A 24,787-nucleotide genomic window follows, 5' to 3' on the forward strand; every position below is an offset into this window, starting at 1 on the left:
CAAATCCATCCTGATGTCTAATGACCCCTATGTGTCATCTCTTTTTTTAGTCTGGCCTGAGACCTTTCTGACATAGTGCATTTCCCTAAGAGAACTAGGATATTACTGATTCTTGTTATGGGAAATAACTATCCCTCAAAGATGTAGGAATCATTCTCAGCCTTGTTGTCTGAGTTAGGATACAAATTCTACTGAAAATTAAACTCTATTTATAGAACTGACAGAAAAGCCACTCTGCACTTAGAAATAGAGAGGAAGAATGGGGAGGCAGAAAGCACACACTGATTTTGACAGTTTTATCTTCTATGGGAAGAATAGCATGTGAAGTCCCTCAAATCTCCTGCTCATGTCATTGTCTTACTTTGGGTTCTCCCCAAAGCAGACCTTGAGACAACTATTTGGGAGACAGAGTTTACTTGGGCTTGGTCCCAGGAAGCATAGTGAAAGAGAGGGGAAGTCAATGAGGAAAGGGAGGGAAATGAATAAAGGATGTGTTAAGTTCTATGAGCAACCAGGGTTCAATCCCTGTTGAGACCTTTTGAGAAAGTATAAAACACACCTCCGAGCTGTCCCACTGAGGGGTGAGGAATCTGGGTTACTGATGCACTAAGTCCCATTGATCTTTGTTTGAAGGTCCTTCCTGGGGTAAGTTCCTGGCATTTCCAGCCGAACCCACAAACAGACCAAGCACACTTCTGAGGTCAGAGAGTGATCACTGCAGATAAATGCAGGAAGCTGTCAGTCTGCATGAGAATCACCTGCAGATGACCCCCAGGGCAGGCTAAGGCCATATAGGTGGGACATTGACAGTGTCTGATAGAGCTGTCCTCCCAAACTGGATTCGAATCCTGGAATCCATGCCCCTGCCCCATTACCCAGATCTATCTAGGTTTTTGGGTTTTCCTGTCCTGGAGAAAGGCCTTGTATACTCTGGCCAGATAGAATGCAAGAAAAGCAGTAACAGCAAGGCACTACCCTGTCCCCAGATATACCCTATAGACACCCAGCCCTTTGTCATCACTGCCTATTACATCCTCCTCCCTCCCATGGCACACAGGGAGGCATATTTCTGCTTACTTTTAGGAAGAACTTTCTAGCTATTAGAGGTGTCCAACTGTGGCTGCCTCTGTAGACTCTTAACACCTTGTCACTCATTCAAATATTTACGGAGAGCGGGCCAGGCTCTGCGGTGGGGGCTGTAGGAAATCAAAGAGGAATAAGATAGGATTCCTGCCCATCCGCCCCCTGCCCACAGGGGCTCACAGCTGAGACTTAAGACAAGTCCTCAAATAACTAATTCAAGGCAAAATGAAGCAAGTGCTTCCACAGAGGTAGAAGCGACTGCCTGTAGGGATTCAGAGGGAAGGGATCTGAACCCCTGGCAGGGCTGTTGGGAAGAGGCTCCCCACATGAAAGAGGATGGGGAGGCTGGCAGTCCTCCACGGTCCCCTTCAACCTCTAAGCCTGTGATCATAGATTAAAACTAAAAGCAAATAAACAAAAAAAGACCACAGCTTACAGTTCACATTCTAGACTAGCACAGTAAATGCTTTTTTTGTTTCCTTATCAGCAGGCGGAGAAATGTCTTGCTAAAACTAACAAATAATTATGCCTCACAAAAGAAGTAGAGGCAGTATCCCTCGTAATAGAGGGATAAATATAATGTTGACTTATGAATTTGCTCATTGTTTGTCTCTATAGCCCCTTTTCAGAATATGAAACACTTCAGGCAAGTCACATTGCCCAAGTTCATCATCTTCTCCTTCATTTTCCTTTGCCCCAGAACCTGAGAGAAATGGGCAGATAGATTTTAAACTGCAGTTGTCCCTGGGTGGGTACAAGGACAGCCACACAACAAATGAGAAGGCAGTAATGGCAAGGAAGGTCTCCAATGACTTAAAAGGAAAGAATGAGGTTAAAGATTTGGATTAGGAGTCTGAATAAATAGGAGTGCTTACTCATTAAGCATAAACAACTTTTCATGGCCTTTGGTCAATCCGTTTGTGTGGTTCTTCTGGGTGACTGTTTATGCCCCTATTAGGAACATTTGGAAGTTATGTTTGTCCTTGGGACATGGCCAAGAGGAACGGATATTTGGCTCTTTACAGCCTTCCCATTTCCTACCAGCTGCCCCCCTCCACTCTCTTCCATCTGCCTGGCTCTCCCATTCTTCCCTGCCAGCCTTCAATGCCTTTCCACCTGCAGAGCTGCCCATTAGTCAAGGGCATTAAAGTCACTGGGCCAGGAATCAAGAGCCATGAGTTTTGGTCCCAGCTCTGGCATTCACTTAAGATGTGACTTGACTTCTCTGTGCCTCAGTTTCCTCATCTGTGAGGGAGTTGACCTAATGATCGCAGACATTCCATTTCTGAGTAAGTAATGTCAGTTCCAGGAGACCAGGAGCATAGTGCTGCCTACTCCAGAGGTATATGTAGCCCAGGCCTGCTGTCCATGTCTCAGCACCTCATGCTGGCTCTGCTCACTGCCCAGTAGTGTGAGGACCAAGACTGGAGCTGGACCCCTGAGTCCTTCAGCTTCTAGGTGACCAAGGGCTAGAGGCCCTTCTCCCCCTCTCCTCTTTAGCCCCTTCCCCTCAGCTGAGATGCTCAGACTAACCAGTTTCCCTGGCCAGAAGGTAATAACTTGACTAATAATTCTAGCTTGATATGTATCTTCTTAAATTATTTCCTCAAAACTGATTTATTAAATTTAAACCCCCATATATGCAGTCTGTTGTTATTAAATTATTATCATTATCCAAAGTATGGCACAGCCCAAGGTATAGACACAATCTACCCTGCAGAAGGCAATGCACCTGCAGCATGGTCCGTTGCATCATCTACCTCATCTTACCTCCCCCCAAATCCTTTCCTCCCATCATTTTGGTCATAAACAGGAAAAATAACTAAATTCCAAAAAAATCTCGATAACTTAAAAACCTTGTATATTGACACCCTGCCCTCACTTTTGTTACCCACAAAATTCTTTTTTTCATTCCTGCAGTCATTAACTGGAGATCACAGGATGGACAGCCCCTTCTTCTGAGGCCTTGTCCCGTGCTGTGATTAACTGAAATCGATGAAGCAGAGTCACTGTCCTGAAAGAACTGCTTGGCAGAATCTTGATCAAAGTTTTCAGCCCTGCCAAAAGGGCTCCCAGTTCCAACCTGATTCCTGGCTTACGCCTACTGGCTACAAAAACAAGATAATGATAGCTTTCCATTAAAAACCTTAGCTAAATTTTCTCTTTGTGATTTCTTATGTGGTATACTGAAAGAGATACTGGTTTTTCTAGACATAATCATTTGATGCAAGTTATCATTTTGGTAACCTTAAGCTATGTGTCAGGGGCTGATTATAAGAGAAGATCATTGCCAAGGGAAGGTATTATTTGAATCCCATTCATTTCACTCCTAAAAGCAGAGGTGAACTTTACACTTCTGTGGTCATAGGTCCCCACTCTGAATTAGACACACTCTCTGTGGATTACATGAGATAACATAAAGCATCCGGCCAGATGCCTGGCACAAAACCAATAGTGCAAAGAATGTCCTATCTTTTCCCTCATTCAGTTCCAGGAGATTGGCATTAACTCCAAAAGTTAGGTGCATACCAAATCAAAGTATTAGTAAAAAGTACAACAAAAAGAAAAATCTATCAATGATTCCAACAAGAAGCAAAATAAGCGAAGTCTCATTGTCTTTCACAGAGAGCACAACACAAGGTTCCTACTATTCCCTCCTATAGCTGTTAATGCTGCCCTAGCCACTTACCAGGCTATGCCCTACATGCCACAAATCCTCTGCTGCAGACACTATTCCCCTAGGAGTTAAAGGTCCGGAGCCCAGAATTGTCTATAAGTTTTTCCTTGACCCAGAGAGATCAGAGGATTCAGAATCAGCCAATAAGGTGCTTTCTGAGCCATGCTATTTCAATACAATGTCCTTCCATACCTTAAGGTGGAAAAATAGGGTCTTTATCTCTTGAGATAGTCTTCTTGGGGTGCCTCAACCACCCTGGCATGTGATAGCCACATCCAGAGCACTCAGAAGTGGGGCCATCTTGTCCTCATACAAGGAAACAGATCCTTCTCCTTATTACAAACTGTATTACAAAAGGTGACAGAAGCCTCCTCCCCATGCTAGGTGTTGGGGTTCTTCACTTTGTGGTCTATGGGCAACGTGACTTGTCTTCAGCTCGAGAGAGGCAGAGGAAGCTCATCAAAGAGCTGTTTCATCTCTGCAAGGAACAAGTCCTGAGCACAGGGTTCTCAATTCCTTTCCAGTTAATGAGGCTACAGCTTTTTAATCATTATTATGAAAATGAAAGGTGTGATCACCTGTCAGATCATCACAGGAGGCAAGGTATAACCACCACTTAGGGGACACTTTCCCTAAAGGGGCCCTGTCCTCTCGACAAGCTCTTGAGACCTTGACTTTCCAAATCAAAAAGTCAAGGGAGGGAGGCCATGCAAACAACTAGCTGAGAGCCATGGTACTCAGCAAAATCACTCAGTTCAAATGAAAATCAAATGCTCAATCAAAAAGCTAATACAAAATATAAGCAGTATTGCCTCAACTGAGAAAACATTATACATACAACGGAAGCACACCCAAATACTACCAGTTATTGAATGCTTATTACTATTAATATTATTGAGATGGAGTCTTGCTCTGTTGCCCAAGCTGGAGTGCAGTAGCACAATCTTGGCTCATTGCAACCTCCACCTCCCGGGTTCAAGCAATTGTCCTGCCTCAGCCTACTGAGTAGCTGCAATTATAGGCGCATGTTACCATGCCTGGCTAATTTTTTGTATTTTTAGTAGAGACGGGGTTTTGCCATGTTGGCCAGGCTGGTCTCGAACTCCTGACCTCAAGTGATCCGCCCGCCTTGGCTTCCCAAAGTGCTGGGATTACAGGTGTGAGCCACTGTGCCTGGCCTGAATACTTATTTTGTACCAGGTATACATGATGGTGGGAACTTTTCTTTAGGGTCTTTGTCTCATCTCTATTCTCTTATGTATAGAAAAGTTAAAAAACATTTTGGTATATACATTTTATATATATAATTTATATATAATATAAATAATCAGGGAGAAAAGGGTTATTAAAACTATACAGAGGAGACTCTCTCTCCCCACTGAAGTTAATAATCAAAATATCAGATGTCAAAACACCTGATGGAGCTAGGGAACTTATGTTCAACCTCCTACTTTTATCAATTCATTCTTTTTATTGAGGTGCAAAGGTTGTTGGTTTCTAGTTTCTTTCTCCCCCACTATAAATAATGCTAGGGGTTTACTGGTATTTTTAACTTTAATAGATTTGGTTTTTTAAATTTCCTTTTTCTTATAGATGGAGTCTAGCTATGTTGCTGAGGCTGAACTCCAACTCCTCAGCTCAAGCAATCCTGTCTCCTCAGCCTCCCAAACTACTGGGATTATAGGCATTTGGTATTTTTCATTTTAATTTTTAAAATTATTTTAATATCTCTTTAATACATTTAGCTGGGTTGCATGCCATCAAAGCTGAAATTACTCAAATGTCCCCATCTCTTTTGACTTCAGCAAAAAATATAGATATTTTTTGTACAATTTACATATAGTAGAATAAGCAGGTTTTAATGACCAAAACTGCTTTCCTAAAGACAAGAATATAAAACCACTTTATTTAAAGTTTTTAGAAGCCAAGTTCATGCAACAATCTCATTTTACAGATAAGAAATAAAAAAAGGAACCCAGCTATTGCTTGTATCTACCTAATGTGTGTGGTATCAGTCAAGCGACACGTTCAAAGAAAGAGGAAGAATGAGACTAGAGCCCCAGCATCTTGATTTCCTCTCTACATGGCCCCTCTGCTTATTGCTCCCTTTTTCTTGTGCCCTGCAGCTTATATTAAGTTTTTATTTCGTCAACCTCAAAGCCATGAGGAATAGTATTTGTAGATTTTCCAATACAGTTTTCAGAGACCTTGTGAGTAACATTCAGTATCAGTAAGAAAATAGATTGTGCCAAAGCCATGGAAAAAGCTCAGCCTCATCTGCTTTCTCCAGCTTAATAACACCATATGTATTACTTATATCTTTGCCAGTACAAAACTCACTTTGGGTCCTAAAGCTGTTAAATCATTAGTTTATGATTAATTAGTTCAACATTACCATGTAAACCTGCTGATTCCACCTCGAAACATATGGACACTGGGATAGTAACATCTGGAATAAGAACTGTCCATGCTTGAAACTATACTACAATAGCTATGAGATGTGATGAGTTCTAAAGGAAACCTCCAACTTCTGCCTCCCATGAACCACAGGGTGCCCTCTGGGGGGCCAAATGGGGCAGCTGATTGATGACTATCTGATCAGGTCTGGCCAAACAGTAGGCCAAACCATGTGGAGGCCATCTGTCACTGCCGGATGGAGAGGAACAGGAATAGCCCCGGTGCTCAGCAAAGATAACATTGGCTCACGAGTCCTGTCCCTCTGGCCTGGCTTGCCATAGCAATGTTTCCTCCAGCAATTGCTTTACAAACCATTAAGCAGCCATGAAAACAAGCGCCTGGCCATATGTCCAAAGGCCACAGGAAACCCAAGAACTGGTTTAAGAAAAAAGAGAAACTCATCTCTCTCTCCTTTCTCAGCTCTGAGTAAACCTCCCTGGGCAGGGTAAGTGTTTTTGTATGAGGCATCATTGCAAAATTGAAATGGTAGGGAATGACGGGTACAGCTGGAATCAGATTCAGGGACACCTAGTGAGGCAAGTGATCAGGAAAAATGCAGCTTTTCTGGGTTAGGATGTAGTAACTTTAGGCTACCTTTAAGGTTGAAATTAGAGCCTCTAAGACTTCCAGGAAATATATTTATCAGCATTTTATCCCCAACTGCCCCCCACCGCCAGCCCCCGCTTTTTTTTAAAATAAGGCCTGGCTACTCAGAGCTTGATCTGTGACACTGGCTTCACCCAGCAGCTTGTCAGAAATACAGTATTTCAGGCCCTTCCCCAACTTTCCGAATCAGAATCTGCATTTTAACAAGATTGTCCCAGGTGATAGGCATGCACATTAATGTTTGAGAATCTCTGTAGTTAGGAGCTGAGGAGCTTCCCCGAACAAGAACTATTTCTTCTAGCACGCCTGATCTTACAACAATAGCTGAACATTTGCAAACATAACATCATGCCAAATGTGCTTAAAATGTACAAACACATTTCACCCTTATGCCATCCCTGACAAAGTCACTATCATTATTCCCTATTTACAGATGAGGTGGTAAGGTTCTGAAAAATTTAAATAACCTGCCTAGGATCACAGTACTAAGAAGGAAGTACAGAGCTACAGTTAGCACCTACTGTCCCAGCTGTTTTACTTTGCCATACATGCAACAGCTGGGGCACTTCCCTCTCCCTTGAGGGAAGACGATGAGAAATTTCTACTGAAGATCTAAAAATCACAGCCCAGAGAAAAAGAGCCTCTGGAGAGAGAACTCAGTAAGCGTGTTTTCATCTCTGAAGCTTTCCCATTGGGCCCTTGATGTGCTCTTGGATTTTCCAGAATAGCCTAGCTCCAGAATGGGCAGGAGCCTGGTAGGTGGAATTCTCTTGCCCCCTCCTGCCTTGGAGCAATAATCTCTACCTGTAAATCCGAAGCCAGCTGCCCTGAGGAACAGGTCGTTGTCTCCATAGAACCGCGAGGAAGTTCAAAATTAAGGCAACTCTTTGTTTTCATCAATATCTTGCCTTATAGCTGGAGTCTTAAATATGTCATCCTATATGTTTATTCATCCATTCATTAATTCAACAATACAAGACATTGTGCAAGCAAGGTACAAGACAGACAAAATTCCTATGTTCTCAGAGCTTATCTTTTAGTAGAAGAGTCAGACAATAAATTAATAAATATTTACTATATGTTTATCTCAGTGTTACATAAAATATGCCTGGGAAAAGGATAGCATGTGATGGGGCTGGAGAGTGCTACATAAGATAGAGAAGCTGGGGCAGGGTGACCCCTGAGCTTGGCCCTGAATGAAGTAAGAGAGTGAGCCATGTGGCTACCTGCAGGAAGAGGAGCAGCAGGGGCAAAGGCCGTGAGGCAGGAATGTCTTTGGTGGGTCAAGAAACAGCAAGAATCTCAGGATGACCGGGAAAAATGAACAAGTTGTAGAGGCTGAGATGTGAAAAGTAAGTGGGGTTCAGTCTATTGGAGCCCAGTAAGCCATGGTAAGGGACTTTGGCTTTCATCATGAGGAAGGGAAGACATAAAGGTATTTTAAGCAGAAGAGTGGCAAGATGTAATGGACCTCACCTTTAGGCAGGATCACTCAGGCCGTGGGTTGAGAATGGACTGCTGGGGAGCAAAGGTGGAGCCAGAGAGACCAGGTAGGAGCTACTGCAGCAGTCCAGGCAGGAGCTGATGTCAGCTTGGATTGGGGGGTAACCATGGAGGTGGCAATAAGAGGGCAGATTCTGGATATATTTTTAGATTAGAGCTGAAAGGACTTGCAGAAGACAGTCCTTTAGCTTTTCCTTATTTCCGGGCCTCTGGTTGTGTAAGAAACTGTGACTTCTGCTTTTTGTGCTGCTCCCTTCCCATCTGCCCGTCTGGTCCTGACCTCTCACACCTCTTCAGTTACCTGACTTGCAAACATTTCACCTGTAATGTCTGCAATCAGTCTCTGTCCTTCATCTGGTACTCCTAGCTGGCTACCATGCTGTCCCCAAATGGCACTGTCACTGCTTATTATCGACACTTCATATTTGTGTTCTGCTTTACAGTTCAAGACTTCTCATGTACATATGTCATCTGACATACTAGGTTTCACTGACCATTTCATGCCTTTCATTCAACTCCAGGAGACCACAAAGAAAGGCATAAGTCAGCTTTGGCTGAATTTCAGACAAATTAACTGCTTAGCAAATGCAGACCTGACGGAGAACAAGTAGTGGCCATAGATGAGTATGTGTAAGTGTGTGGGTCAACTGAGCTACAGGTTTCAGGGGGCAAACACCAAGAGGACACAGCAAATAGCCTGGGTTAAGGAACATGCTGACAAAGGACCTCAGAGAGCAGTGGACGGAAGTCAGAAAAGAAGGTCCCAGGATTGTGGGTACAGAACCAGGAAGGAGAAAAGGAGGGAGATCTGGGGTCTGAAGGGGATAAGCAATAAAGAGAGATGGTTGAGCCAGGCATTGCCAACCATGAGTCAGAAACCTGAGTCATCAGCCAAGCCCTGCTGGTCAGCTCAGAGGAGCCTTGCAGAAGGGACTCAGGACATGTGTGCACTAGAGCAAAACTGAGAAGGCTGCCTAAGCCAAGGAGCTTCCCTGTGCTTCCTGTTTGAATAGGAACCAATCCCCAAACATGGCTGATTAGAGATGGGGGGTAAAAGCAAATGGAACATCTGGAAAGGCTGGGATGGGGAGCAAGGAGTAGGGATTAAAACACAGGCACTCTTTCTCCCTGAAGACTCTTGAGGTTGGAGAAATGTCCTCATCTTCTCCTGTAGTTTAGATACTTGACTCTCCAAACCTCATGTTGAAATGTGATCTCCAATGTTGGAGGTAGGGCCTAGTGGGACTTGTTTGGGTCAGGGGGACAGATCCCTTATGAATAGCTCCTCCTTAAGGTAATGAGTGTGTTCTCACTCTGTTAGTTCCCACAAAAGCTGGTTGTTAAAAGAACCTGGGCTGGGCATGGTGGCTCACATCTGTAATTCCAACACTTTGGGAGGCCAAGGTGGATCACTTGAGGCCAGGAGTTTGAGACCAACCTGGGCAACATAGTGAGACCCTGTATCTACAAAAAATTAAAAAATTAGCCAGCATGGTGGCATACACCTGTAGTCCCAGCTACTTGAGAGGCTGAGGCAGGAGGATTGCTTGAGCCCTGGAGGTTGAGGCTGCAGTAAGCCACAATCCCGCCACTGCATGCCAGCCTAGGAGACAGAACCAGACCCTGTCTTCTCTCATGCCATGTGACCTCTACATGCCAGTGCCTTTCATCTTCCTGTATGAGTGGAAGAAATCTAAGGCCCTCACCAGAAGCAGATGCTGGCACCATGCTCCTTGTATGACCTGTAGAACTGTGAGCCAGACAAACCTCTTTATAAATTACCCAGACTCAGGTATTCTTTTTTTTTTTTTTTAATACTTTAAGTTCTAGGGTATATGTGCACAACGTGCGGGTTTGTTACATATGTATACATGTGCCATGTTGGTGTGCTGCACCCATTAACTCGTCCTTTACATTAGGTATATCTCCTAATGCTATCCCTCCCCCCTCCCCCCACCCCACGGCAGGCCCCGGTGTGTGATGTTCCCCAACCTATGTCCAAGTGTTCTCATTGTTCAATTCCCACCTATGAATGAGAACATGCGGTGTTTGGTTTTCTGTCCTTGCGATAGTTTGCTCAGAATGATGGTTTCCAGCTTCAACCATGTCCCTATAAAGGAATGAACTCATCCTTTCTTATGGCTGCGTAGTATTCCATGGTGTATATGTGCCACATTTTCTTAATCCAGTCTATCATTGATGGACATTTGGGTTGGTTCCAAGTCTTTGCTAATGAATAGTGCTGCAATAAACATACGTGTGCATGTGTCTTTATAGTAGCATGATTTATAATCCTTTGGGTATTCTAGTTCAACCACTGTGGAAGACAGAGTGGCAATTCCTCAAGGATCTAGAAATAGAAATACCATTTGACCCAGCCATCCTATGACTCAGGTATTCTCTTATAGCAACACAAATGAACTGACACCCTCCAAGTCCACAGGCTAATTGTTTGATAACTTTATAGAGTTTGACCTCAGGGCTAATGTCAATTGGCTTATTTCCTTCACCCTGAACCAGTAGTGATTTTCAACTTGGTTCTCAGCCTGGTACAGATTTCCTGAGTCACCACAGTACGGTTAAATCAGAATCTAGAGTGGAACCCATATGTGGTATTTTTGGCATTTTTAAAAAGCTTCCCAGGTGACTCCAGCGGGCAGTCAGAGTGCAGGACTGCACCTTAGAGACAAGCACTAGCTTCACCAGAGTTGAGTTCAAAGCACACCCTTCTCTCCTTTGGGTCTAGTTTAATGCTGACAATGGTGCCAAGAGCAAGGGTCATAAATTAATCCTGAGAAGATCAGAAAATAAAATCTAATGCTCCTACTGAGTCAGAAGAAAAGGGAAATTCCATCCACCAGGCTGTCTGTGGAGATACAAACACTGTATCCTGTTCAACTTGATTGATAAGAGCAGGTCTGGCTGGGTATACATGCAGTACTATGCAATCACAGGTTCCCTAAAGGCCTGCCTTAGGAACCCCAGTGTTAACAGCGACCACTGGATCATATTTATTTTTGTCAGGGGGTGGGGGTTTGCTTTTTAGTGGCTTTGCTTCTGTCTTTAGGATGACAATCCCAGAAACAAAGATGTTTGGGATCAGTGGAACTTGAAAGATCATGCAGTCTGGTAGTTCCTGGATGTTAGTGTGTATCGCCTGGGGACACTGTAAGCATGTCCATCCCTGAAGAAAATCAAGTGCTCTCATTCACCTTCTAATTGGTGGTTGTTCAGCTTCTGCTGGAGCCATGCCTCATTGGGCTTCCTCAAAAATAAAGGCCCTACCTTCCTAGTTCTGCATCCTTGATGCTCAAATAGTGTTCAGGGTTGGTGTCAGACATTGTGACATGCTTAACAACATAATTCATTTAACAAGTATTTATTTAGGCACCTACTAACTGCCAGGCATTGTTATAGTTCCTTCAGATACAGCTGTGAATAAAACAGATAAAGCTCTGCCTTTAGGAGTTTATACTCTAGTGGGCAAAATTCTCTTTGCGTTAGGTACATGAATTTGGGAATGACTAAGTTTCAAGCTCCTTGAAGATAGCTTTGTGTCTCATGAATCTTGCTGTTCTTAGTGTTTAGTAAAAGACACAGACAGCAAAAGTTTGTTGAATGCACAAATGAGTGAATGCTGAGTGGTACACACAGATCCCCCTACTTCAGCTTCCCTAACACCACCAGGGTTGGTGTCCACACTCTGTCATGGCCATTCCCTTTAATGTTTAGGAAGGTTATATTTTCAAGCAAGTAAAAACCCACTTGCAAAATACTCACTCTTCAGTTGTCTTCTTTTCTTTTTTTTCAACATACTATACAATTTGTCCATTTAAAGTGTATAATTCAGGCCGGGCATGGTGGCTCACGCCTGTAATTCCAGCATTTTGGGAGGCCAAGGCAGGTGGATCATCTGAGGTCAGGAGTTCAAGACCAGCCTGGCCAACATGGCGAAACCCCATCTCTACTAAAAATACAAAAATTAGCCAGGCATGGTGGTAGGCGCCTGTAATCCCAGCCGCTCAGGAGGCTGAGGCATAAGAATCACTTGAAACCGGAAGGCAGAGGTTGCATGAGCCGAGATCGCCCCACTGCACTCCGGCCTGGGCAACAAGAGTGAAATTCTGTCTAAATGAAATGAAATGGAATGAAATAAAATAAAAAGTGCATAATTTAATGGTTTTTAGTATATTAGTATTTAGTATATAGATATGTACAACCAACATCACAATCAATTTTAGAACATTTTCATTGTCTCAAAAAGAAACTCTGTACCTATTAGATATAACTCTCGTACACCCCTTCCATTCTAACTCTAAGCAACAACTAATCTACTTTCTGTCTTTAAAGGTTTGCCTATTCTGGACTTTTCAAATAAATGAAACCAAATAATAAGTGGTATTTGGTTACTAGCTTCTTTCACTCAGCAAAATGTTTTCAAGGTCCATCCATGTTGTAACACATATCAGCATGTCATTCCTTTTCATGGCCAAATAAATATAATTCCATTATATGAAGATACTACATTTTGTCTATCCATTCATCAGTTTATGGAAACTTGGGTAGTTTCCACCTTTTGATTATTATAAATAAAGTTGCTGCAAACATTTGTGTACAATGTATGGACATTTTATGTAGACATATGTTTACATATCTCTTGAGTATATACCTAAGAATTAAATTACTAGGTAATATGGCAACTCTATGTTTAACTATTTGAGGAACTGTCAGACTGTATTCCAAAGTAGTTATATCATTTTACACTCCTGTAGCCATGTGTGAGCATTCTGACTTCTCCACATCCTTGCTAACATTTGTTATTATCAGAGTTTTTCTTTTCTTTTTTTTTTTTGGAATCTTGCTCTGTTGCCCAGGCTGGAGTGCAGAGTGGTGCAATCTTGGCTCACTGTAACCTCTGCCTCCTGAGTTCAAGCGATTCTCCTGCTTCGCCCTCCCCAGTAGCTGGGACTACAGGCATGGCCCACCACGCCCAGTTAGTTTTTTACATATTTTTAGTAGAGATCAGGTTTTGCCATGTTGGCCAGGCTGGTCTCGAACTCCTGACCTCTGGTGATCCACCTGCCTCAGCCTCCCAAAGTGCTGGGATTATAGGTGTGAGCCACCGCGCCTGTCCAGATAATTTTTGATTATAATAATTTTGATTATAATAATTTTTGATTATAGCCAATCTAGTGCATTCTAGTGGGTAAGAAGTAGTATCTCATTGTGGTTTTGATTTACATTTCCCTGATGACTAATTATGTCAAGCATCTTTTCATGTGCTTATGCCCATTTGTATATATCATTGAAGAAATGTCTATTTAAATCCTTTGCACATTTTAATTGGGTTGTCTTTTTATTGTTGAATTGTAAGAGTTCTTTATAGATTGCAGATATAACTCCCTTATCAGATAAATGATTTGCAAATATTTTCTCCCATTTTGTGGTTTTTCTTTTCATTTCTTGACTGTCATTTTTGATGCACAAAATTTTTTGTTTTGATGATGTCCAACTTACCCATTTTTAATTTAGTGTAAGGTAAGGGTCCAACATCATTCTTTTGCTTACGACTATCCAGTTGTCCCAGCACCATTTGCTGAAAAGACAGTTCTTTCCCCATAAAATGATATTGGCACTCTTGTCCAAAATATGTTGACCACAGACACATGGGTTTATTTATGAACTCATAATTCTATTCCATTGATCTATATGTCTATCCTTATGCCAGTATCACATTGTCTTAATTATTTTTGCTTTGTGTTAAGTTTTGAAATTGGATAGTATGAGTCTTCCAACTTTGTTCTCTTTCAACATTATTTTGGCTATTCTGCATCTCCTAAAATTCCACATGAATTTTAGAATCAGTTTGTCAATTTCTACAAAGAATCCAGTTGGGATTCTGATAGAGATATACTGGATTTATAGATCAAGGATTTGAGGAGTATTGCCATCCTAACAATATTAAGTCTTCTAATCAATGAACATGAGATTTTTTTCATTTATTTTTATCTTTATCTTTAGTAACTTTTTGCGTTCTTTTAAAATGCACTTAAGAATCTGTTATTAATATAGGCACTTGGCTATTCTTCTGATTGCTGTTTGCATAATACATGTTTTTCTATCCTTTTACTTTCCATCTATTTACATCTTTGAATCCAAAATGTGCCTCCTGTATACAGCAGTTAGATTGGGTCTTATATTTTTTAAAAATGTTTTTTGACAGTGTTACTAACTGGATCTTGGTTTTTAAATGCAGTCTGACAATTTCTACCTTTGATTGGATTATTGAATCCTTTCACTTTTAATGTCATTATTAATAGAGTTTATGTCTGCCATTTGACTTTTTTCTATATGTTATATGTCTTTTTCATACTTCTATTACCCCGTACTGCTTTTTTTGCATAAGTATTTTGTAGTGTAGCATCTTGATATCTTTACTGATTGATATTTTTTCACTATATTTTGGGAGTTATTTTCCTAGCTATTGTTCTAGGGCTTACTATATACACCTTAACTTATCAGAATCAGCTTCTACTGTACGTTAACTTAATTCCAGTGAGACATAAACATGTTACTCCTATAGAGCTTTATTCCCTTTCCTCACATTTTGTCATATTTTATACATATTACATTTATAAATGTTACAAACCAAACATTACATTGTTATAAGTATCACTTTCTGTAATTTTATGTCTTTTATAGAAGCTGAGACAAAAAAGGAGGACTACTATATGTTTATAGCTTTTTTCATATTAGTCTTATTCATCATTTCTGAATCACTGTATTTGTTCCTGTGGATTCAAGTTATCATCTGGAATAATTTCCTTAGTCTAATACAAATTAGCTCCTATCAACCTCCTTTGTGCTATCACTGGAAAACACATTACATTTTTATGTTATAGGCCCAACAATACATTATGTACATATTATTTTATATGATTGCTTTTGAAATCAATTAAGAGAAAAAAGGAGAAGAAATGTGTGTTTATGCTGTCTTTTATAGTCCCATAATTACCTTTATCAGTGCTCTTTGTCTTTTGGTGTAGATTCAAATTACCATCAAGGGTCATTTGCTTTTAGCTTGAAGAACTTTATTATTTCTTATAAGGTGCATCTGCTAGAAACAAATTTTCTCAGTTTTTGTTTATCTCAGAATAGTTTTATTTGACCTTGATTTTTGAATGATAGTTTTGTTGGATATAGTATTCTTGGTTAGCAGTTGTTTCCTTTGAGCACTTTTTAATATGTTGTCCTACTTCCTTTGGACCTCCATTGTTTCTGATGAGAAATCAGCTTTTAATCTTATTGAGGTTCCCTTGTAACAGAGAAGTCATTTTCCTCTTGCTATTTTTAAGGTTTTCCTTGTCTTTGGCTTTCAGTATTTTGCCATAATGTGTCTGCTTGTGGATCTTGTTGAATTTATCCTACTTGGAGTTTCTTGAGCATCCTGGCCATAAATATTTTAAAATAAATTTTGAAAGATTTCAGCCACTATTTCATTTAATAATTTAATAATTTTTTCTGTTTCTTCCTCTCTGTCCTCTCCTTATGGTACTGCCATTATGCATAGCAGTTGGTGCACTTAATGGTGTCTCATGTTTTTCTGAAGCTCTGTACATTTGTTTTCATTCTTTTTTCTCTCTGTTCTTCATATTGCATAATTTCTATTAGTTTATCTTCAAGATTGTTAATTCTGTTTTTTCTTGCCAGTTCAAATCTACATTAAGCCTCTCTAAAATATTTTTGTCTCAGTTATTGTATTTTTCAGCTCCATATTTCCTTTAAAAAAAAAGCCTCTCAGCCTGAGCAACATGGCAAAATCCCATATCTACAAAAAATAGAAAAATTAGCTAGGCATGGTGGCATGCACCTGAAGTTCCAGCTACTCAGGTGGCTGAGATGGGAGGACGGCTTGAGCCTGGGAGGTTGAGGCTGCAGTGAGCCATGATTGTCCCACTGCACTTCAGCCTGGGTGACAGAGCAAGACCCTATTTCAAAATAAATAATAATAATAATAATAATAATGTCTTTATCTTTACTGATATTCTGTGTTTGATGGGTACATTGTAATTATGTTTTCATTTAATTCTTCAACCATGGTTTGTTTTTTGCACATATCTATAATAGCAACTTTAAAATCTTTGTAAAATCTGACATCTGGTTGCTCTCACAGGTGATTTCTATTGACTGTTTTTTATTTTTTTTCTAGCGCATATTTTTAATCCTTTTTTTTCTGGTCATACTTTCCTGTTTCTTTGCATGTGTCATAAATTTTTGTTGAAAATTGGACATTTTAGGTCATATAGCAGCAACTTTAGGTACTGGTCTCCCACTTCTTTTGGAGCTTGTTGTTATTTGCTTATTTGTTTAGGGACTGACTGGATTATTGAAATCTATTCCCACTCCCCCGCAGCTCTACAGTGAGAAGCCTCCAATGTTGCTCCCGGGGGGAGTACAGCATTGGACAGGCTCACAGCCACCCTGCAATGACAGTGGCTTTGGCAGTGCTCTTATTTTCTTTCCCTGACCACATCCAGCTGGTACCAGATCTTGTACCAGGTCTGATTTTTCCTTGGTGTTGTCAATGGAATTTAATTCCATTAATTGCAAGCTGATTGCTCTATTGTTTTCAACAATGTACTGGGGCATAAGTGGTTCCACAGACATATGCAATTAAATTTGGGTCTCTTTGAAGAGATAGTTCCTGAAGTCAATGCTTGAAATTTGTTCTGGCCCCAGGAGATCTTTTTCCCTGATTCTCTCTGGCAAACTAACCTGCCTGAAATACAGCCTATGTCGCCAATGAATCTACCAATCTTCTAATTTGCTTTCACCAGAACCTCCCTAAGAGCATTTTTGGAAGTGGCTTAAACTTTTCCATCCTCTGTTGCACATGAAGTCAGTTCCTTTGGGGAAAGATTTAGAGTTCTCTTTTTACAGTTTGTTTCTACCTCAAGCAAAATCTCTGAGCTGCAGCTCTGGAGCTGGGGTTGGGGACAATTGTGTGCTTTCCTGAATGACACCCCCACTTTAGGAGCTGAATGCTCAGTGGAGTGAGATGAATAGCTTCAGGTCTTCTTGGCTTATCTCTCCCAACATGGAAATTCTGCCTAAGGGTGATTGGGGCCCTGGCACACATTGCACAGCCACTGTTCTAAGAATGAGGGCTGGGTTGAAGGGAGTCTCCATCTCCGGGGGACATTCACCCAGAACTTGGCTTCAGCAACAGGTAGTTTGGGGCAGGATAAGAAATATCCCACCTGGGAAGATACTCCTTCAACTGGGAACTAGGGTGGAGGGTAAAGGAACCCTGTGTTCTTGGTTGAAGCTTTCTGGAGTGGAGTTTCAAACTTACTGAGTTGGGAGGGGAAAAGAAGAGAGTGGGTCTTGGTTCAAATACCACAGGCTCACTGTTCTTATTGAATTTTAGTGTATGTTCTTGAATAAATGTTTTTCATTTGCTGTATGCATTTTGGACCATTTCCAACACTTTAAATGCTTGTTTTAAAATTTTTCACTAGTTTCAATGGATAACAGGTTTGCAGAGTTCTTCACACTGTCATGCTGGAAGTGAACTGTCCTTCAGAACGTATAATGTTTTCTTTTAGAAAGTGATTATTTAATACATATAGATCTTCATAGAAAAACAGTTTTCTGATTTAATGTGCATATAAATCACTTGGGGAACTTGTTTACAATCCTGGAGTCCTACTCCCAGAGATTATGATTTTCCAGAACTAGGGTGGTAATCAAAAAGAAATCTGCATGTTTAGCAAGCTCCCTATGTGATTCTTTGAGAAAAAATTATACTAAAAAGACTAATGCTTACTAGATAAGATTGAACTCTTCTCCATTTTTCTAAAACAAGTTCTATGTCTACTAAGGGGCTTTGCAGCTATGGCAGTGTCAAACACTGGCTACTTAAACATTACAATAGTGTATGTGTGTGTTTGTGTGTTTACATCAAAATCTAGAAATTCTGACATTCTAAAAAGTGCTGCCTGTTTGGAGATGGGAAGTGCCACAGAATCATGGTTTAGGGCTGCCAAGAATCAAAGATGATGCAGGGCTTGGGGCAAGGTTTCTCAGATTAGGGTTGGGAGATTAGAGTTGGGAGACCACCTGCCTGCCTCAGAATCTTGATTTTTCTCATACCAGATCTGATTTTTCCTTGGTGCTGTCACTTGTAACCTTCTTCAAAACAAAGAGAGAACACACTGTAGTTTTTTTCCTGCAACTGGTCTGATTTGCACACCATCAAGTGGCAATATGTGCCTTTGGCGAGCAAATTAATGGGATTAAAACAGCTATCAAGCATGCTGCAGCAGAAAGGATTCCTCCCCGCCAGCTGCACATTGTTATCACTACTGTGAATCCTCACAGTCATAATAGAAAATGAATGTCATTTCATATTTTAAAACTCTAGACAGAAGCCATTAGCAATTTATTTTTCCCAAAGAACCAGCTAATTAAAATTGTAAATAAGATTGTGTTATGTTTGCATGTACTCCTGCGAGTCTCATGAAGAACCAGAACATAGATGGTTAGATGGCTGTTCTGTGCATATTACCACCCAACTTCACTTCCATCTGTCCATACTCCCATCAGAGTAGAAGGCCACAATCAGGGGAAGGAAAATTTATGCAAAAGGCTTCCATAACAGAAGGCAGAATTAAAAAAGAGGAAGGCCCCAGAGAGCTCAGGAAAGCTGGTTGTCTGAGGCACTGTAAGAAGCAACAGAATATTTTTCTACTGGGTTTAGTAGGTGGGTTGTTGTTATTATTATTATTAATCGAAGATCAAAAGAACTGGGTTTTCCAGTGGGAAATTCAAAAACACATGTTACGACAAAAAATATAAAGATCAACCAATTTTAACTTTTTTTCATTTTATTTATGTACCATATTTAGTAGGATATCACTCCCACACTCTTGGTATGTTAATAATTGATGGCCTCTCCTGGTACCAATTCATAGATAAAATTTAGAGAATTTCTGATTTTTCTTCCGTGATTTAATGATACGCAATTATTTCTTTTTATTACAGACTGAATTGCAGAGTCCCAAAATTTATATGTTGAAGTTCTAACCCCCAAGTACCATTAAAAAGTGACTGCATGTGAAGACAGGGTGTTTAAATAGGTAATTAAGTTAAAATGAGGCCATTAGGGTGGGATCTAATCCAGTCTGAGTGGTATCTTTATATAAAAAGAGGAGGTTAAGACATACAGAGAGATACCAGGGGTGTGTGCTCACAGAGAAAAGGCCATGTGGCAGCACAGTGAGAAGATAGCCATCTGCAAGCCAAGAAGAGAGGCCTCAAGAGAAACTAAACCTGCCATCACCTCGATCTTGAACTTTTAGATTCCAGAATTGTGAGTAAACAAATTTCTGTTGTTCAAGCCACCCAGTCATTGCCATGACATTGTTATGGCAGCCCTAGCAAATTAATACTCTCAGTAATGGTCACCTTTGCTGGAATTGGGTCTTCAACCAATGTATAAACACTTGACATGTGAAAATAAAACGGAACAGGTAAGTTATTAGTTGATCATTTTCACTGACAAAATGATATACCTAGGACTTCTTTAAATTATAAGTTCTTTGGTACATTATAGAGTTACTTCAATTCACAGGCCATTAATTTCTATCAATGAATGAACAATCAACATTAAGTCAATGCAGATTGTTGATTGAAAAATGTACCTGACCTGACCACCCCCCATCTAAATTGGGCCCTTTTCTTAAACTCTGTTATAACATCCCTTACTCTTCCAACATAAAACTTATCAGTTTGTAATTATATATTTATTTGTGAGATTATATACTTAACATCTGTCTCTCCACTGGACTCTCCATGAGACATAATGATCTCTGTCTTGTTCACCACTATATGCTCAGTATCCAATACAATGTCTGATCTTTAATTATTTGTTAAATGAGTGAATAAAGAAGTGATAAGGTTCTTAGAACCTTAAGTTGGGGAGGTTGATTGACAGGTTTTAGGATTCCCCTGAATCTCCGGAAACTGTCTTTAAAAATGTGTTTATGCATACATTTCTCTGAAGAGAGGATTCACAACCTTCATTTGATTTCAAAGGGATCTGTGAACTACCTGAAACATAAGGAACCATTGACCTATTTCCGCGTGGTAAAATAAGATTCAATACCAAAAGACTTACCTGCAGCCTAAAACAAAGTATGCTATGTTTACATTTACATGAATGGATGTGTGGGTATATGTATATGTGTGTGTATAATTTCCAAGAACAGAAATGCTGCAGTGAATCTACAGAACAATCCACATTCCCACTTCCCCTGACTAACTGATCCTCCTGTAGTCACTGAGTTTGAGCAGTAGCCACTTGCATACATGTGTTTCTTGGCAGCAACATCCATCACCCAGGCCAGAGAAAAGGAATCTGTAATCCCCTTCTTTCACCTGCTTGGGATGCTGACATCCCTCTTTGCAGGAAGTTTCTTTTAATAACAAACCTTAAACCTCCCATTTAACAAAGGCACCAGGCCATGTTTATCAAGCACAGGCGCACAGGCAATTTGATCCAAAAACCCTGGGATTTCCCTTCCCTTACCCTGAAGCCAGAGAGGAGATCCAGCCTAATCAGGCCAAGGAGGCCTCTGAGTGCTGTGTGCATTCACAGTGAGGAAGGCTACAAGATGGGCTGGGACACACTAATTGGCTGTTGTATACTAAATCTCTTCTCTTCTCTCTCCCAGTTCCAGAAGATACTTCCCTTCAGTAAATTTCCTTCCTTATTTTTGTCCTAAAAAATGGAGACTTCAACAGTAAATCTGTCCAAAGAAAGGTTTTTGATATGTTGTTAACTCTCAGTTATCCACACTAGCAGAGAAGAGCAGTTGTACAGATAATTCAAAACCAAAGGCTCTTTTGATTTAACTTTGCAGTTCACTGTTTCTAGGGGCTTGGTGGTGGATTTACCTCCCTAATTATGGTTGTCTTTGTTTCTTATTAAAATGAGTTTGTCTGCCTTAGGGCCAGGCGGTTGGGTGAGGTGAAAATTCTGGCACAGAATTTGTAAAACTCACCAGGGAAAATCCACAAGGCACACAAATAATCAGACTTGACTAGGTTTGAGTTCACGTTCTTTATCACCTGTTACCAATTGCTTTGCTGCTCTACACTAAAGGGAGACAGAAATGAGAAATATCTACAGGAGACCAGTGGGAAGAAAATGAGTCTTTACGTTTAGATGAAGACACAAGACTGTGTTGTGGCCAAGACTGATAACACAATCAGTGTTGATGATTTCCCTGCCTGGTCTCACAACCTTCATCTCTGCAGCCAGAGTGATCTTTCTATGCAAGTCTCACGATGTTCACCTCTACCTAACATCTTTCAGTGTGTTAGTCATTAGAGCTGTTCACAACCATCCTGCTCTCTCCTTCCCAGTACATGATAGGACTGCACGATGTCCCCAGCCACTTCAAATTGGATGTGGTTCTGTAACTGGCATTGGCCAATGGAATGTGAGCAAATGTGTCACTTCTAGTTGGAAGGTTTCAGAGCCAGCGTGTGTCCAGCGTGTGTCCTTGGGTACATGCTTTGTCCGGCAAGACTGGCAGCATCTGAGCTGGCAGATCTGAGCTGGTGGCTACACCATCAGCCCAGGTCTCTTGGGGTGGCTATGATAAGCAGAGCTCCTACAAGCTAGGGATGGGTGTGTGGTAGGAGCAATAAACAAACCTCTGTTGTTTTCAACCACTGAGATTTTCAGGTTCTTAGTTAACTCAGCATATCTCTATCACTGCACATATCAAGCTGCACCATGATTATCTACTTTTCTTTCTCTAGCTAGACAGTGAACAACTTGAGGCCAGAATTATTTAATTAAAAGTAATGGCAAAAGTGCAATTACTTTTGCACCAACCTAAAACATTTCTTCTCCAGTGTGTTAACTCTAGAGCATAGCGTATTTAAAAGAGCCTGGTAGAAAATGAAATTCTCTCTTCCTTCTTGACCTCTGTGATTCACCTTGTTTCTGTTTTTCTAACACTTGCCCCACTCCCAACATCACCAGCTACAATGATAAGCTGTCTTTGTTTTTCAGATATATGAGGAATGGTGGAGCTATTCTTTTGGACCAATAATTCAAGTAGAAAGAGCTGGTGGAGGAGATAGGCATTCTTAGGTTGCAGGAGTTTGAAATACAGTGGCTTCAAGGAGCAGACACAATTTTGAAATAAAATCTTGGTGTAGCCACGCAGGAAAACAAAAATATATCCCGAAGTGTTAGGTTTATGAGGGATAAGAGTGATCATCTGAAGTGAACTCCTCTATCCTTATCATTATCATAACACCAGCATTTACTGATGACTTACTATGTGCCAGGCACCGTTCTCATTGTTTTACAGTTAACACATTAAATCCTTACAACAACCTTATATGGTAGCTATTATTATTTCCATTTTATACATAAGGAAACTGAAGCATAGAGAGGTAAAGTAAGTTCTGTCTGACCACATGGTTAGCAAACATTCCTCTCTGAGTGTTCAGCATCTGTCTGAACACTGCTCATCATGGAGAGCTCACTATCTCCCACTGCATCCCACCCCACCTCCTGCTCCAAGGCACATCCTGCCTCCCCCTCAAACTGCCATCCCCTGAACATTTCTGCCTTCTAAACAAACATAAAACAATTCTACCCTTTTCTCTTTAAGGCAGCCTTTTAAATATTCGAAGGCAGAAATCACATGTCCCTTAGGGTTTCTCTTCCCCAGTCTAAACAGCCCCAGGTCACTCAACCATTTCCAATGTGCCACAGCTTAAGGCCCCTCACCATCCCAGATCAGTGACTCACACATGTTGGGGACCAAAAAATGTTGGCTAAGTCAGTGAAGTGGAACTGGTGGAACTCGCCCTTCTAGACTTGAGCTGAGCCAATGCCTCCTACAACCCGGGGCACATTCTTTCACTGTGTAAAGCAGGATCTGGAGGCATAATCTGCTGCAGGAACAGCTAGCTGGCCACATGCCCTGCATTCATCCCCATTCCAACAAATGGAACACCAAAGGGTCCGCATGTTCACAGTTCTTCCTCAGGTGGAAAGTCTGTTTCTGTCCCTCCTCCCCCTTCTCTCCACTCTCCCACTCCCAGAGGCAGTGCTGAGAACAGCCCCTCAGCTCACCATGGAGTTCATGGCAAAGTGATTGTGCTGCGTCTGGAGGTCAAGGGCGTACTGGTAGCTGACTCCGATCTCCGTGTGGCTCTGGAGGAATAACTCCTTGTTGTGGCTTATCCAGTCGAACATCTAGAGAGGACAAGAAGGCACAGCATAATCAGAATGGTCATTGGTCGAATAGGGCAAAACTTTCAGAGCTAGTGGAAGGGGAAAAAGCTCTCCTGCTGGTGCTCAGTGAGAACCAGTTATTGTTCTGAGTCTCAGGGTCTTAATGGGGTGGGCCAGAGCCTGATTTCTCAGGAGAGCCCTCACTTTTAGCTTAAGAACCCACCAGCAGCCACTGTGTTGCATTACAGAGCCTAAGGGAAAAAGAGAAAATGAGTGAGATAATTGGGAGATGGGAGAGGAAGCTGTTTACCATTCCCAGTATGCTTGCTTTAGGGACAGGTGCTGAGGAGACAAGCCGGGAGGCTTAATGCATCTCCTGCTGCACTAGTAGAAGAGAGAAATCTTTGAAGGAAGCAACAGGGACATCCTTACTCGCCCCTGCCCCACTTATACACTGCCTAGCCACACACAATGTTGAATTGATCCTGAAGTGAATCAGCTTTTCTCATAACTCTACAGCCTCACAATTCCAGGGTTTCTGCTATAACGCACTGGGAAGCAGAAGATGAGGGTTTTAAGCATAGTATAAGTACCACCTGATGCTGGAACAGTAGGCATTAAGCCATCTTCCTCCTCCTAGCTCCATACCCTGGTTTTCACTTAGGTATCCAGCCCTCTTCCAGGCAGCCCACATACTTCAATGGGAGCTGACCAGAACCCCTGGCTCTTTGGGACACCAGACCTAAGCCAACCAGTTCATGACATTTCCCAACCAATGGGATTGTCTCAGATATAAGAATGTGATCCAATTTAGTACAATAAAACATGAGGGCATTTTGCTAGAAACTTCTAGGAAAACAGAATCCTAGTTATTTAGTTATGGCTTCTCTTCTTCCAGTATTGTTGTATGTGGCTCTGACCTCAAATTGCTGCAGCCATTCTTCTGGCAGCCTGAGGGTGAAGCCAATGGGTAGAGAAAGGGTGGAGCCAAGACAACTGCAGGAAGCAGGCAGAGCCCTGGCTGAGCATTGTCTGGTTTCCACTTTGTCTCTGGACTTCCTTGGACCTGAGCCAATAAATCCTCTTTATTATTAAAGCCAGTTTAAGTTGGACTTTCTGTAATATTCTGTCCAGAGCAGAAAATTCTACCATTTTCTCTTTAAGGCAGCCCTTTAAATATTTGAAGATAGCCA

At 41.3% G+C, this 24,787-nt stretch overlaps 1 protein-coding gene across 20 annotated transcripts in view; it reads right to left on the reverse strand.

Moving 5' to 3' along the window:
- KALRN (kalirin RhoGEF kinase) overlaps positions 1-24,787 on the reverse strand; it is a 687,608-nt gene that overhangs the window by 399,064 nt on the left and 263,757 nt on the right. For all 20 annotated transcript variants that reach the window (XM_054551360.2, XM_054551365.2, XM_054551362.2 and 17 more), the window contains exon 6: positions 23,493-23,615. In XM_054551360.2, coding sequence (XP_054407335.2) covers positions 23,493-23,615 — 123 coding nt within the window. The remainder of the gene's footprint in view (positions 1-23,492; positions 23,616-24,787) is intronic.

Source organism: Pongo abelii, chromosome 2 (assembly GCF_028885655.2).
Source record: "Pongo abelii isolate AG06213 chromosome 2, NHGRI_mPonAbe1-v2.0_pri, whole genome shotgun sequence".
Lineage (NCBI taxonomy): Eukaryota > Metazoa > Chordata > Mammalia > Primates > Hominidae > Pongo > Pongo abelii.